Source organism: Phyllopteryx taeniolatus, chromosome 14 (genome assembly GCF_024500385.1).
Source record: "Phyllopteryx taeniolatus isolate TA_2022b chromosome 14, UOR_Ptae_1.2, whole genome shotgun sequence".
NCBI lineage: Eukaryota > Metazoa > Chordata > Actinopteri > Syngnathiformes > Syngnathidae > Phyllopteryx > Phyllopteryx taeniolatus.
Window position 1 is genome coordinate 6,738,844 of NC_084515.1, and position 16,636 is coordinate 6,755,479.

General features: G+C 42.7%; 1 protein-coding gene across 1 annotated transcript in view; it reads right to left on the reverse strand.

Moving 5' to 3' along the window:
- Positions 1 to 4,922: 4,922 nt before the first annotated feature.
- epha4b (eph receptor A4b) overlaps positions 4,923 to 16,636 on the reverse strand; it is a 127,937-nt gene continuing 116,223 nt past the window's right edge. The window contains exons 15-19 of the mRNA XM_061797520.1: positions 15,267 to 15,476; positions 12,116 to 12,265; positions 11,803 to 11,996; positions 11,298 to 11,435; positions 4,923 to 9,326 (exon numbers count right to left, since the gene is read on the reverse strand). Of these exons, the coding sequence (XP_061653504.1) occupies positions 9,227 to 9,326; positions 11,298 to 11,435; positions 11,803 to 11,996; positions 12,116 to 12,265; positions 15,267 to 15,476 (792 nt within the window). The 3' untranslated portion in view covers positions 4,923 to 9,226. The remainder of the gene's footprint in view (positions 9,327 to 11,297; positions 11,436 to 11,802; positions 11,997 to 12,115; positions 12,266 to 15,266; positions 15,477 to 16,636) is intronic.

Sequence of the window (16,636 nt, forward strand, 5' to 3'; positions counted from 1 at the left end):
TGGTGGTGGGGAGGAAAATTAGGAAGACAAAGGCAGAGCAGAGAACCATGTGGTGGAAGCTGAGACAGGACGAGTGTTGTGCAGCTTCTCGGGAAGAGGTGAGACAGGACGGGAGGAGCTTCCAGAAGACTGGACCACTGCAGCCAAGGTGATCAGAGAGGCAGGCAGAAGAGTACTTGGTGTATCTTCTGGCAGGAAAGGAGAGAAGGAGACTTGGTGGTGGAACCATACAGTACAGGAAATCATACAAGGAAAAAGGTTACCTAAGAAGAAGTGAGACACTGAGAGGACCAAGGAGAGGCGAAAGGAATACATTGATATGTGACACAGGGCAAAGGTAGAGGTGGCAAAGGCCAAACAAGAGGCATATGATGACATCTATGGCAGGTTGGACACTAAAGAAGGAGAAAAGGATCTATACAGGCTGGCCAGACAGAGGGATAGAGATGGGAAGGATGTGCAGCAGGTTAGGGTGATTAAGGATAGAGATGGAAATATGTTGACTGGTGCAAGTAGTGTGCTAGGTAGATGGAAAGAATACTTCGAGGAGTTGATGAATGAGGAAAATGAGAGAGAAGGGAGCGTAAAAGAGGCAAGTGTGGTGGACCAGGAAGTGGCAATGATTAGTAAGGGGGAAGTTAGAAAGGCATTAAAGAGGATGAAAAATGGAAAGGCAGTTGGTCCTGATGACATTCCTGTGGAGGTATGGAAGCATCTAGGAGAGGTGGCTGTGGAGTTTTTGACCAGCTTGTTCCATAGAATTCTAGCGCGTGAGAAGATGCCTGAGGAATGGAGGAAAAGTGTGCTGGTGCCCATTTTTAAGAACAAGGGTGATGTGCAGAGCTGTGGATACTATAGAGGAATAAAGTTGATGAGCCCCACAATGAAGTTATGGGAAAGAGTAGTGGAGGCTAGACTCAGGACAGAAGTGACTATTTGCGAGCAACAGTATGGTTTCATGCCTAGACAGAGTACCACAGATGCATTACTTGCCTTGAGGATGGTGATGGAAAAGTACAGAGAAGGTCAGAAGGAGCTACATTGTGTCTTTGTAGATCTAGAGAAAGCCTATGACAGAGTACCCAGAGAGGAACTGTGGTACTGCATGCGGAAGTCTGGAGTGGCAGAGAAGTATGTTAGAATAATACAAGACACGTACGAGGGCAGCAGAACAGCGGTGAGGTGTGCTGTAGGTGTGACAGACGAATTTAAGGTGGAGGTGGGACTGCATCAGGGATCAGCCCTGAGCCCTGTCCTGTTTGCAGCGGTGATGGATAGGCTGACAGATGAGGTTTGACTGGAATCCCCGTGGACCATGATGTTTCCAGATGACATTGTGATCTGCAGTGAAAGCAGGGAGCAGGTGGAGGAACAGTTAGAAAGGTGGAGTCATGCACTGGAAAGCAGAGGAATGAAGATTAGCTGAAGTAAGACAGAATATATGTGCATGAATGAGAGGGGTGGTGGGGGAAGAGTGAGGCTACAGGGAGAAGAGATAGCAAGGGTGGAGGACTTTAAATACTTGGGGTCAACCGTCCAGAGCAATGGTGAGTGTGGTCAGGAAGTGAAGAAATGGGTCCAAGCAGGTTGGAACGGGTGGAGGAAGGTGTCAGGTGTGTTATGTGACAGAAGAGTCTCTGCTAGGATGAAGGGCAAAGTTTATAAAACAGTGGTGAGGCCAGCCGTGATGCACGGATTAGAGACAGTGGCACTGAAGAGACAACAGGAAGCAGAGCTGGAGGTGGCGGAATATGACGATGTTGAGGTTCGCTCTCGGAGTGACCAGGTTGGATAAAATTAGAAATGAGCTCATCAGAGGGACAGCCGAGGTTCGATGGTTTTGACACGTCCAAAGGAGAAATAGTGAGTATATTGGTAGAAGGATGATGAGGATGGAGCTGCCAGGCAAGAGAGCTAGAGGAAGACCAAAGAGAAGGTTGATGGATGTCGTGAGGGAAGACATGAGGGCAGTTGGTGTTCGAGAGGAGGATGCAGGAGATAGGGTTACATGGAAAAGGATGATGCGCTGTGGCGACCCCTAAAGGGACAAGCCGAAAGGAAAAGAAGAAGACTGTAGATTGTACTTTGAGTGACAGAAATTGACTCCTTTGTCCACCCTTTTTCATTTGATTTGGATACAAGTGGGTTGAGGAATTCTTGTGCCTTTCTCTTGTTTTATTTTAAGAAGATTTTGGTTCCAACTTGACAAGCTTCCCAAATGTATTTATTTTTTTCTACTAAATTCCCTTTACTCTATTTGCCATTTGCCATTCTCGCTGAACTCCACCCAGGTGTCACCCACTGGAGGTTAAAACAAGCGCCAAGAAGCGGTGCCGCAGACAACTAAACCCAGGTGTGTTATCTTTTCTGTCCTCCATTTACCATTTGCATGGCTCAGATCACAGTGTTCTGTCAACATCCATTTTCCAGTGCAGTCACAAGCATGCACGCACACACACACACACACACACACACACACACACACGCACACACAAACACACACGCAAGTCATGATACTGACATAGAGTGACTTCTCATTCCTGTGGTCCGGCGTGGTGAGAGTGAGGCTTGTAATATGATTGACAGAGCCAAGCTCAGTTTTCAAATTCAATCAGGAACTTTGATTACTGTTGAAAATTTGAGACAGGAAATCGCCTTGATGGCAAACAAAAATCCGGTGAGACAGCAGAGCGCAGGAGTGTGCGTGTGAGTGTGGAACGACATACACTGAGCCTTATTTGATTAGAGAGTGGACACAGGTAAAGCAAACACAAAATGACTCAACGGCAGGTTTAATAAGCGTCTCATGGAACATTTATTAAGGTTTAGATGTGATTTCTTCAGTTTTTTTTTCTCTCCACCCTGCAGAGGTCCTAATAGAGCTATGATCTTTGGGTCTCGTATGTTTCCGACTAAATGCGTTCTGATGCTGCAGAGGGGACAGTCAAATCCACCCATGACAGCATGAATGAGCGCACCAATTACCATTCCTTTGGGATTTTGCCTGCGAGAGCCAGAGACTGGGCACTTGTACATGTATATGATAGAAACATGATGGGCTCATCAGTCATCTATGGCCTTTTAAAGTGTTCTCCATAGGGACACGTGACCTTTTCACTTGATGCCAATAGCAGCTGTGGGATGAATCAATTGCCTGCGACGAGATCGCACCAACCTCTGTGTTATCCTGACTAAACACATGAAATGACATTTTCCCCATGTCAAGATGAAAGCAGCTATCTTATTGTTTGGCTTTCATCTCGCCTAATAATGCCTCCCCTCTAATAGACGCTGCCTCGTTGTCACCTTGGACACATAACGCCCCTACTCTCAAAAGACGTGTACCTTCCACTAGCTAGTGTCAGAAGGTATATCAGGTAGTGTGCAAACCATAACAAAGGTGGGAGACGACGCCTGTGTAAAAGGAATGGCGGCACACAGTTGCAATAATATACTACTTTCACTGCATTCTGTGTAAAAAGCAAAAGCGGCTTCATGACTAACTTCTTTTAATTCTCTGATGCAGCTATTTTATGGGATCTCTGCTGTGTACCTCATACTGGTAGGTCTATCGAGATGTGATTGTGAAATATGCAGGGAATAAGTAGTAATTGCTGATTGAACTTTTTGCCCCTCAAAAGTAAAGATTTGACCAAATTTTGACCAAATTGGCCTCATTTTGGGAATTATTGCAATCAAGACTACAATGAACCCTTGTTTACCCCGGGGGATACACTTTAGCCCCACCTGCAATAGATGTAAAGCTGCAATATAGAGAGATCAAAAACATTTTTTAAAATAGTTTTACCCATCCTACACTTTTTAAATAAATGTAAACATATTAAAACAATCTCCTTTCCCATATGCGAGGGCATTAAGTAAGTAAATATGCTGTAAAAACCCATTAAAAATGATTGCTTAAAAATGCATGATATAGTGGGGTTGCTAACGATAAACTGCAATATTGCAGGGGAACACTACCTGTGCGACCTACATTCAGATTTGGGTAACATTGGTGTTATAGGACAAGATCCTATCCAAGGACCCCTGTGTTGCTTGATAGGAAAACCTTTTAGCAGAATGGATGGATTGATTGATGGATGGATGGTGGCGGGGAAACATTTGAAAATGAGGTGAAGATAACAGCTAAGTCTACGTCTGAAGACGAACTGCTACATTTCTCTGTGTTTGCACCGGATGAATAGAAACAGTCAGGATGGGAGCGCACAAGGCCAGTGGAAAGATTGCAGTAGCCGGACGACAGAGATATAGAGTAAACGGAGAGACACCCCTGCAAGGAGTTTTGTACGTCTTGCCGTGTGTGTGTGTGTGTGTATTTGTGTGTGTGTTGAGAGTGGTGGGGGAGTGACTGATATGGGCATATGAACTCTAATATGATGGAATAAATGAGGTGTAATGGCGGTAACATAGAGCGACAGCAACTGGGCCACTGCATTAAGGGGTTAACTAAGGCCAGGAGTCACTGACCTTCCCCCTCTCAAGAGACAAAATTATCTCTCCTTATGGAACACAATGCACAGTCTGTGAATGAAGATGTGGTCACAGGCGGGACACTGTTTTCCATGCACTAATATTATGGCATAATTTTACCCCACTATCAGCATTGCAGCCTAGCTGGGGAGTGAAGGGCAGTTGGGGTGGTGGGCGTGGGGGTGGGTGGTGGGGGGTTGGATCAGTTAACCAAGCAACCTTTTATGCTGACTGGTCAGCACTCAACAAATCATTTGATACTTGCAGGCTTTTTAGCAGCGAAAATAATTAAGCGAGGTTCTCGTATTACCTTCCTGTAAAGGCACTTTGAATTGTGTACGGTATCTCTGGAATTATGCATGTGAATTGCTGTGTGTGTGTGTGTTTTTGTTTGTGGTGAAATGAAAGAAAGAGACAATAGAGGCTACAGCTGAGAAATTAGAAATATTAGCATATTTATTACAGCAACATGAAAGACATGAGAATGCCTACACCCTTTACAACAAGCATGGCAGAAGGAACTGGCTTTGTGGTCAATAAACATTGTTTGGTGGCCAAAGAAAGGAAAAGTGAGAAGTTCAACTGAGAGTCACTCATGAACATTCACATTAAGGAAGATGGAGGACAAAGACTGAAAATTAGTGTGTAGGCATCATAACTCATTCACTGCCACGGATATATATATATATATATATATATATATTTGTCTACTGGAATCCAACTTTTTACTGCCACTGATGAATATATTCATAATTTAAGTTTTTCGAAAGTAAGGCATGGAAGAGGGTCTTGCAACGCTTGTCTGTGAAATTCAGGTTTTTAAACCACTCTAATGACTAACGTGCCTGTAGATGGAGGTGTTCCATCGCTTTTGGATTTGAGATCTGCACAGCCTTTGAGTTGAAGATTAAGATTATGGGGTGAATCTCATCTTTTCACGTCGATTATGAGACAGAAATGCCAACATGTTGAAAGACGGACGAGTTTAGGTGACTCACACTCGAACAGAGTTATGTGTCGCGATATGTAGTAGAAATTGTGTGTCGCGATCACAAGAAAAGATGACGCAGCTCATGGAGTGAATGGCGAACGCCATGTAAAAAAGCCACAGTCGATCAATGCAGTGACTCACTGTCACTCACGGCTTGTTTCTTAGTTGCAGATCTGGAAATAAATTATTTTGCCATCAAAAGTCTTTTCTCTGTCTTGTTGTTTTATAACTTACCTTTTGTCACATAAACAAAAGGTATTGTTCTGCTTGACATATTTCTTTTTACAAAAAGCTTGTTTACCATGCTTTTTGGTGTGAAAACCAATATTTTTGATGAAACCAAGCCATGTTCTTCTGCAAATTACTAAAGAATGGAAAAAGTTAGAAACAAACTTTTTTTTCTGTTGAAAGAAGAAAGTCTATTCTTTCTTTGGTAGGTTCAGAGATTATGTTATAACAACATTATATTCGGTATGTTTTGAAAGATCAATCAAAATGCATTAAAACTGCTGGCAGTGAATGAGTTCATTGGAGGGTTGCATCTGTTCCAACCGTATCTGTTGGGGAGATAGTTAATCATGTTGCAACCTTGTAATTGATTAAAATACAATATGTAACCAAATAGACCAAGGGTGCGTCAGTCAATCACATTCTTATTTGTTTAGATCACAGAACATTACCACTCAAATAAATAACAATACTGTCCATTTCTGCAAAAAAAGTTGTTTCTCTGCAAAATGTTTCCCCACTTGAGATAACAAAATCATTGGTTAGAATAAAAGTGTGTGTGATGCGTGGACATTTGAAGACCAGATAAATACTTCCTGTACATATACTTTACTCTTTATAATAGCCTCTATAGAGCAACAAAAAGACCAAGAGCAAAATAAGGCATCCAAAAGGCCACCATTCAAGCGCACTCCACCAAATCCATGAAATTATAAATTTAGTATGAGTAGAATGTGCTCATACTGTCAGATTATATTATTTTTGATATACAGTGTAAGGGTTTGGCAGTGATAAATAAATCAAAGTTTATTGGGCTGTGACTCTGTATGTTATCTGTGTTCTGAATTATTAGCCGTTGATTCTGTTTTTGAAAGGCTGTAAATAATACAGTAATAATAATATAGTATTAATACTTCACTTCAACTCTCCATTCCCTAAATTTAAACAACTGGGCTGACTTTTAGGGGATTATCTGCCCAAATGGTCCTGTAGTGTGAGTTGTATGTATGTGTGTGTGTGTGTGTGTGTGTGTGTGTGTGTGTATAATTAGAGTCTTCAATTAACCTATCATGCATGTTTTTGGGATGTGGGAGGAAACCGGTGTACCTGGAGAAAACCCACGCAGGCACGGGGAGAACATGCAAACTCCACACAGGGGGGGGGGCCGGGATTTGAACCCCGGTCCTCAGAACTGTGAGGAAGATGTGCTAACCAGTCGTCCACTGTGCCATATATATATATATCTGTATATACACCCCAACAGTCAAACTTCACATTTAACTCCTGCATGCTCAACCACAATAATGGAATCACTGTGTACAGCAGGAGCCTGTGTAATTACACTTAAGAAGCCAATGAAATTCCTGGATTTAAATCGGATGAAGTCCATTCTACTTATTCCAAGTTAATGTAGAAACTGCGGTCACTGTTGCCTGTCAGTCAAAGATGAAGCTTCTTACCCATGCCACATTCGTTCGTTCAAACAAATAAAGCGCCTCACACTTTTGTCCAGTATGCCCTTCCCCTGAACAAGCACTCACAAATCTCTTTTTCATAACAAAAGTACATCATAGTCATTATCATTACAAACATTCTAATATTGGAAAGCAACACTGTACATATTTACAGTATGGTACAATCATATATATGGTGTGTTATGTCACTCTGTCTTTTAGAGTTCTACACAATAAAACACTGAAAACCAGATTGAGTGCCATTAAAAAGGTCCCGTTTCTCTTCACCTGATAACTAACTGCTGGGCAAACGATTGACATTTTCTCACAGACAATCAGCCTTTTGCTCTGTCAAACTTACATTGTGTGTTTATTTGAAATACGTTGGTTTTAAATGTGCAACTTCATTTTAGGAGATTATTTGGGGGAGAGGAAGCACTGCAATTATGGTGACAAGCCTTGTGTAACCATCCAGCCATACGAGCGGAAATTAAAGTATACCAGCCATTGTTGGACCCTTCAGCAACAAAGCTCAAGTGTCAACTTGATTTTGACTTTAGCTATACACCTAAACACTTTTACCTTCATTAAAAAAGGGGAAGTTTGCAGTTTTCCACAAAAAAACAAAACAAAACACTGTCACATTTTTTAATACTGTCAGTATAAACCTGACAGTTAGTAGTATGATCTGTAAAAAGAAAGAAAAAAAAAATCACTCTCTGTTCCCATCTTTTACCTCTACTTTGATTCTTAAGAAGCCACAGTGCCCGGGCAAGTGCAGCTAATCAGAGACAGGAGACGACAATCCATCCATCCATCCATCCATCCATCCATTTTCTGAGCCGCTTCTCCTCACCAGGGTCGGGGGCGTGCTGGAGCCTATCCCAGCTATCATCGGGCAGGAGGCGGGGTACACCCTGAACTGGTTGCCAGCCAATCGCAGGGCACTTACAAACAAACAACCATTTGCACTCACATTGGCTTGAGCTTGGGGTTCAGGCGCTTTGATGAAACGCTGCTGGAATATCTACCTCCATAAAAAAAAGTCCATCCCTCATTTGCTAACAACTGGACAAAAGACTAGCATACAGAAGCAGAGCGAAGGGACCTCAGGCAGCTGAGAGGATTCAGGAGCGACGCGGAATTAGCAACATTTCTTCTCAACAGGTAAGCTTATCACCTCTCTTTTAATTTTTTGTGAAGTGAGGCTACGTTCAAATCTTGCTACCAGTTTTAAAATTGCAAACTTCTCCTTTCATCGTGTGATAGAAAATGCCTCAACTGACCAGCATTGTTCTGAATATTGCTGGAAACAATGGAATGGAAGAAAAATGGCACCACATGAACATTCAGGAGGTTCTTTGGACATCATGAATGGCCAATGTCCAATCTGTCTCGAGGGAAGCACTCATCCTTGTACACAAATGTTACCAGTTGCAATACTTACTCTTTAGGTCCAGTTCCCCTCACACCCAAATATTCAGGTCATTCCTCATTGTCTATGACTGAGGAATGGAGGAGGCTGCACACATACTAGGTAGAAACTAGCATACAAATCTTGAAACCAAAACAAACGTTAGGTCCATCTATACGGGTGTGGGATTCAACCCCACCTATAAACATACATCTACACATATACTGTAAATTACATGTACTCGTGGCATCGCTTCAACTCTTCAAGGTGAAAGCAGAAACAAGAATACAACAAAACCAACAGTAAACATCACATGAGAATTAGATTCTATTTTCTTGTCCTTCCTTTCTGAGTCCTTTTTTTTCCTTTTTTTTAGCTGTTGCAATGTGAATGATGCTGTAGATGTTGGTCTGTATTGGTGGTTGTGTTGCTGCTGGGGACTCCAAAGCTGGTAGTGTCCATTGAGGGGGGGAAGAATGGTGTAAGAATGTAAACGAGGCAATCGTCCATGTTGTCCTCCAACTCAGTGACTGTTAAAACGGCGTAAATAAAAAAATGGCGTATCCAGTCTCCATTTTAGTGGGGAAAATCTTAACATGGGCATCCAAACCCTTGGTGCTCGCTCAATGTGTGTTAATGTGAAGAGTGTTATACTTGCACATGTGTCCCCTGGGTCTGCAGGCTCTGCACACTGGATAAAATCTTCTTCTGGTGGCCGGCTAGAGTCACCCCCATTTTAGCCAATTCACTGCAAGAGACAAAAATACTACAGGTGTAAAACTCTGTAAGAAAATACAATAATAAGAGTCCACTGAATGCCAAAATAAGCATAATAGATTCAGACAGTATTATACCTGTAAGCAAAAATATTCACGATATCTTGGTATTTCAATTACAGCTCTAAAATGTATTATTTTGAAATATTTGAGTAAATGACTTTTTTCCCCCCATTGAACGCACTTTGTAGGTACATTAGTAAACGTACGATCCATTCTCTCCACCACTTATCCTATTTAGGGTCACGGGGCACTGGAGCCTATCCCAGCTTACTTCTGGCGAAAGACAGACTACACCCTGAGCTGGTCTCCAGTCATCCATCCATCCATCCATTTTCAACAGCGCTTATCCTGGTTAGGGTCGCGGGACGCTGGAGCCTATGCCAGCTGACTTCGGGCGAAAGGCGGACCACACCCCGAACTGGTCGCCAGCCAGTTGCAGGGCACATATAGACACGGACAACCATTCGCACTCACATTCACACCGTCACTGAGTGGGAACTGAACCCACGCTGCCTGCACCAAAGTCAGGCGAGTGTACCACTACACCATCAGTGGGTCGCCAGTCAGTCGCAGGGTACATACTGTATAGACACGGACAACCATTTGCAGTGACGTCACTGAGTGGGAACTGAACCCTCGCTGCCTGCATTGAAGTCAGGCAAATGTACCACTACACCATCAGCGACTACAATTGAATTTTTCTAAAATAAATCATAATGTAGTAGGACAGTAAAATTACTTATTTCTCAGAAAATATGTCTCTCTGCTCTTCTCCACTTTGTGAAGTAACGTCAGAGCGGAGATGAATTGTTGTTAGCGATGCTAGTTAGCCATGTTATCTGCCTCAGTAGCGTAGTATTTACTTCATCAATTATAGACACGCTATCGTAGCTGGTTGCATATGTTAATTTCAAGACAATGTTACAGTTATACAGTATATTATTGTTACCTTGAATTTGTTGAAGTGTGACCGTGAGCACTCTTGTAAATGTGATATATCGTTTTGGAAGTATTGCCTCCAATATGTGCATCCGATCTTTGTAAGCATGTTTTGAATAAACTTCCTCTACCAAGGCACGGTGTCCCCTCAAAAATCCCCAAAGAGACGACTTTTTCGAGAAAGGAAAAATCTGTTCGGGCTGTTCGGTCCCTGTACGACCGGAGTCAGAGTTTGGTCCGCATATCCGGCAGTAAGTCAGACTCGTTTTCTGGCCTGGGAACGCCTTGGGATTCCCCCGGAAGAGCTGGATGAAGTGGCTGGGCAGAGGGAAGTCTGGGCGTCCATGCTCAAGCTACTGCCCCCGCGACCTGACCTCGGATAAGCGGTAGAAAATGGATGGATGGATGGAAAAATCTGTTGGTCTCACTGATTGCTTGCACCAACATCGGGAGTGGTAGTGTACCTTCTGTGTTCCTTCCTTCCTTCGAGTCACTTTGTCGGCACTGACGAGTCAAGAAAAACTCAGCTCATACCACTGATATTAAGTTTTAGTGGTTTTGAAACCGGCAGCACGGTGGACGACTGGTTAGAGCGTCTCCCTTACAGTTCTGAGGACCGGGGTTCAATCCCCGGCCCCGCCTGTGTGGAGTTTGCATGTTCTCTCCGTGGCTGCGTGGGTTTTCTCCGGGCACTCCGGTTTCCTCCCACATCCCAAGAACATCCATGGTAGGTTAATTGACGTCTCTAAATTGCCCCTAGGTGTGAATGTTAGTGTGAATGGTTGTTTGTTTATGTGTGCCCTGCGATTGGCTGGCAACCAGTTCTGGCAACCAGACTTTAAAAATGTGGTATACCTTGAAACGGGTAACAAGCCCATGCCTATGCCAAAATGAGGCTGTCGACTGTAGGTTAGTGCATTTCACATAACACTCATTCTGAAATGGGCGACATCTTTTACAGACAGTGTCATTAAGATGCAGAGGAACAATCCCTTTTTTACCTGACACTGATGTAGAGTATTGAGTCCAAGCTGATGTATCCAGCGCTGGAAAAGTTATCCTTATAGTGGCCCATCTTGATGGCCTCCAACCACTCATCCACAGTGCTCACACTGAATTCTGGAGTGGTCAGCTCCTCGCTGTTGGGATACAAATGAGTAGTTTGGCAGTTGCTCACGTGCATTTTCAGCAGTACTTGAGATCTTAAAGTGGACTCAAAATTGTATTTCTTCCATTTTGATACATGTATGATATTTTTGGTTGATGTACTTTTGTAACTTCCCCACTCGGTAGAGCAAATACACTAATTGTGCTTTTATCCACTCTTGTATTTAACTGCATGAGAAAAAAACATATGTACAGCTGGATGCCTTATGGTTTTAGACTTGTTGCGTCTTCGCAGCAACTAATGTCTGATGTATCTGAAAAGAAAATCTGCCCCTTGAACAGGCACCAAATTAAATCTAAAGCAGTGATGATGTATTTATTCAGCTCTCTCTCACTGACCCTGCTGGGCTGTTAGCCAGCTCTCTTAGGCTGGCAGGGTTTCTGATGAGCTTGTCCAGGATTGTGACGATCTGTCCAAACTTGGGTCGCTCACTGCGTCCCTTCTCCCAGCAGTCCAACATGAGCTGGTGCAGAACCACTGGACAGTCCATTGGTGCAGGAAGACGGTAGCCTTCATCTATTGCTTTTATTACCTACAAAAAGAAAAGAGGCCAAGAAATCAAGTCTGATGAAAATGTAACTTTAGGGGTTGGATGCCTACTCTAATGATTACAACTTTGGGGTTGAGTATGTTGTTGTGTTTGTGACTCACATCCTGGTTGGACATCTCCCAGTAGGGTCTCTCGCCATATGAAATCACCTCCCACATGACGATACCATAACTCCACACATCACTGGCTGAGGTGAACTTCCTGTAGGCAATGGCCTCGGGAGCGGTCCACCTGATGGGGATCTTCCCTCCCTGCAAATAGTTAACAGAATCGATATACTGTATTCTTAGCAACAGCTTCACGCTGAATACTATGTCACACTGAACGTTAAGTCTTTAAATATTGAAACGCTATCATGGGGATTTGCCTCAGTAGCATAATAAATGAAAAGCAATAATAAAAAGCTCTGAACTGTGTTGACATCAAGGACAGAGGTGGGGAAATCAGCACTGACTTCGCCATGTTTACTCCAGCAAGTCGTTCTGTCAAATTTCCTTTTTCTGCTTTCATCCTACTTGTTGTGCCTTTGTTGAGCTTGCACAGATCAAATATGTTCTATAAAGAGCCACTGTATCGACACAATTGGGGACCCGCGCCGTCTCGCTCCAACGAGCAGACACACGCACAATAACTACCAAGGCTTGTCCTTTTAACATGCAGCAGCTGCCTCTGCACTGCCAAACATTCCCCATCTCTGCTCTGCTTGGTCAAAGTCAAATAAAAGACAAAGCTGCCAAGTCACTCTGCACTGTACTTTATTTTCCATCGCCCCCTTGTCTGTCCCTAAACATCCTCTCTTATCTCTTCACTGCTCTCACTGGATCCTTCCCTTGTTCCCTCTCAGCCTTATTTGATTCCTGCTCCTCTCTCGATGTCTTCCATATCTCCACCTCTGCCTCTTGCCCCGCCCCCTCCCATCGCCTCCAGCTCTCCATCGACGTCTCCTGACATTAAGTGGGTGTGTGTCTGATTGCAGTGGAGCAGTCTGCGGCTGATGCACCCGTCCCAGGGCAATGCTAATGCCATATTAAAAATAACATCCTCGACAGTTCTTCCTATGCATATGAATAATGCCATCTCCTTGTGGGCATTTTAGATGAGCTACTCCGCCATGGCTTAACTCACTGACGACGGCTCTGTGCGAGGATGGTTGTGCGACCAAAAATGTCTCCAGTTTGACAATAAGTCCGCAAAAACATGGAGTTTATTTGCATGCACCTATGAATATATTTGCCATTGTCCAGCATTCTCAACACTGTGGATCTATTGTGCCAAATACTGTATCTTTAAGAGACTCAAAGGATTTCAGGGATGTGATTTTTTATTTTTTTTTAAACAAACCAGCTGACGTGTAACGTCTTAAACCACCAGATGTCTTGTGACCAGGTCCTTATCATAGGTCATTTATGTAAAACATTTGGTCTTATCGGGATCCTGTTCTTTTCCTGTATTTTTTTGGGCCTTAGGCTCTGTCTTTGAGCTCTTACTCTTGTGTTCATGGGTAATCTGCTCTCTCTACCTAAGGATTGGTGATGTACACGTCGTTTCTGACACCAGAATTTTCTTTTTGGTTCTGATAAACACATTATACGGACAAAGGTACTGGACCATTCAACCATGCCTTAAGAGACCTTGCTTTGGGCACTGGGGTAAAGTCATGCTGGAACGGAAAAGGACATTCCTCACTTTCCACAACGTTGCAAACTGACTCAATGAGAATTAGGAATTCAGGGCTAATAGGGGGTCTTCTCCCTCCCTTGGTTGATTCATCCATTCCTCAATTTTCTACCACTTATCCTTATCAGGGTCACGGGTGAGCTGGAGGCTGTCCCAACTCACTTTGGGCAAGAGGGTTACACTCTGGACTGGTCACCAGTCAATCACAGGGCAGACATAGACAACAATTTACACTCACATTCATACCTATGGGCAACATAGAGTTTTCAATTAACTTGCATACTTGCTTTTAGAATATGGGAGAAACCAGAGTACCTGCAGAAACCTGTGCAAGCATTGGGAAAACATGCTAACGCCACACAGAAAAGTCAAAGCGGAGATTTGAAACCCTTGACTATGCGGCAAATGTGCTGCCAATCTTTTTTGAATACTTACTACTATTATCTTGTAATATACGGTTAAGTAGCAACAAGAGAAGATTTCACTAAAATGACAATGGTTGTCAAAATGTCAAAGTCTGTCTAACCAAGTCTGGTTGGAATGGCCACATCAACCTAAGTACAACACACCAAGAATTTAGAAAGTTCCGGAGAAATGTATTTTTTTTGCGTCTGCGATAAGGACCTTTTGCGGGAAGGTTTTTGTCATATCACATATAAAATCTGGTCAAAAAATGCCTTCGAATTACATTAAAACAGGATAATGTTATTATTTCTTAACATATCTCCTCAACATTTTCATTTTATCAGCTACTCGGAGCGGCACAGTGGACGACTGGTTAGATCGTCTGCCTCACAGTTCTGAGGACCACGGTTCAATCCCCGGCCTAACCTGTGTGGAGTTTGCATGTTCTCCCCGTGCCTGCGTGGGTTTTCTCCGGGCACTCCGGATTCCTCCCACATCCCAAAAACACGCATGGTAGGTTGATTGAAGACTCTAAATTGCCCGTAGGTGTGAATGTGAGTGTGAATGGTTGTTTGTTTAAATGTGCCTTGCGATTGGCTGGCAACCAGTTCAGGGTGTACCCCGACTCCTGCCCGTTGATAGCTGGGATAGGCTCCAGCACTCCTAGTGAGGATAAGCGGCTCAGAAAATGGATGGATGGATGGATCAGCTACTCGGAGGACTCCAGCTCCAATTGGCTGACAAGTTTCAGTTAAAAACATCCATCAACAAGGTCCTACAGGCCGAAATTCTGAGGGGTTCTCCAAGTCGACGCAACGTGAAATTTCAAATGTCGTCACTTGCCCAAAAAAACAGATGTAAATAACGCAAAATGAACATTGTTCGTGAGAAGAGTAGTGTGGGCAGTAGAATATAGGTCATGTACTTAAGTCATATATTGTTTTTTTTTAATGAATTTATTTGTTATGGAGTATTCTAGAGGTGTTTGAAGTGCTCATTCTATGTATTTTAGAAAATTCCACAAAGAGTCATGTTGCATCATCCCGTGAGTCATTGAGTCATGTTGCATCTTAATGGTTTGTGATAAGTTAGACTCTGAGGCTGTGAAACCTAAATGCTTGTCACTCGCTTCACTCTGCAGCATTGGCAGCTCATTTGAATCTGTCTTACCCTAGTGGTGTATGCAGCCTCTGGGTCGTCCTCCAGAACCCGACTCAGGCCAAAGTCAGACACCTTACACACAAGGTTGCTGTTGACCAGGATGTTTCGTGCAGCGAGATCCCGATGAACGTAGCTCATGTCTGACAGGTACTTCATGCCTGAGGCAATGCCACGCAGCATGCCGACCAGCTGGATTACTGTGAACTGGCCGTCGTGTTTCTGTGGGGAGAGACAAGGTGAAAGATGAATTAATACACAGCAATACAGTGTAAAAGCTCTCACTGAGCAGCAGCAGGATGATGTAATGGATGCTGCCTCCTTCAACTAGAATTTCAAGCTTCTGGCAAAAAAACAAAACAAAAGCAAAACAACTCTTCTGAAGTGTCCCAGAGCAACATTTCAAATTCATGCTACCTCTCGCTAACTCTGAACTTTGGCCTCTATCTGATGGGTGTCAATGAAAGATGATTTTATTTTTCGGCCACAGACCCATGGAGGATCCGGAATTCGTCCAAGCAGTGCTCACCCGAGTCCAGTTTTTGTGTCTTTGTCAGGGAAGAAGAGCCTGTTGATTGATGACAGTCCACCTTACCTTCCTCTGCAAATTATTTCTGCCAGTGGTACCCATTAAAAACCCATCCATGTTATTGGTCACCCTTTTTCCTTCATTTAATCTCTCCTCCCCTCTGTTTCAGTGTTCCCTCCATCCATATCTATTCATGGCTTCTTGTCTCAGAGACAGAGAGAACTCTCTATTAGGTGGATTCAGTCTCCACATATCCATTTATCTTGTAGCCATCATCTTCCTGAATCCGCACACTGCCCTCTACCAACAACTATGGTTCTTTGCCTGTCTCCCCCCTCAGCAGCTGTGGAGTAAGTTAATTAGCTGGTGGTTTTGTGAGATGCTGATTGATTGGTGTGTCTAACAAACCTACTGAATTCCTCTATCAATCTGCCCACTACATTGTATTGCTAGGCTGGTCGGGAAGGAGATTAATGAGGAACAACAGAATTATATATGTATGCATACACACACACTGTATATATATATATATACATATACATATATATATATATATATATACATATACATATATATACATATACATATATATATATATATATATATACATATATATATACATATATATACATATATATATACATATATATATATATATATATATACATATACATATACATATATATATATATTTATATATATATACATATATATACATATATATATATATATACATATACATATATATATATATATATATACATATATATATATATATATATATATATATATATATATATATATATATATATAGTGAGAGAGAGAGGAATACGGAGTAATTTGTATGAAGTAG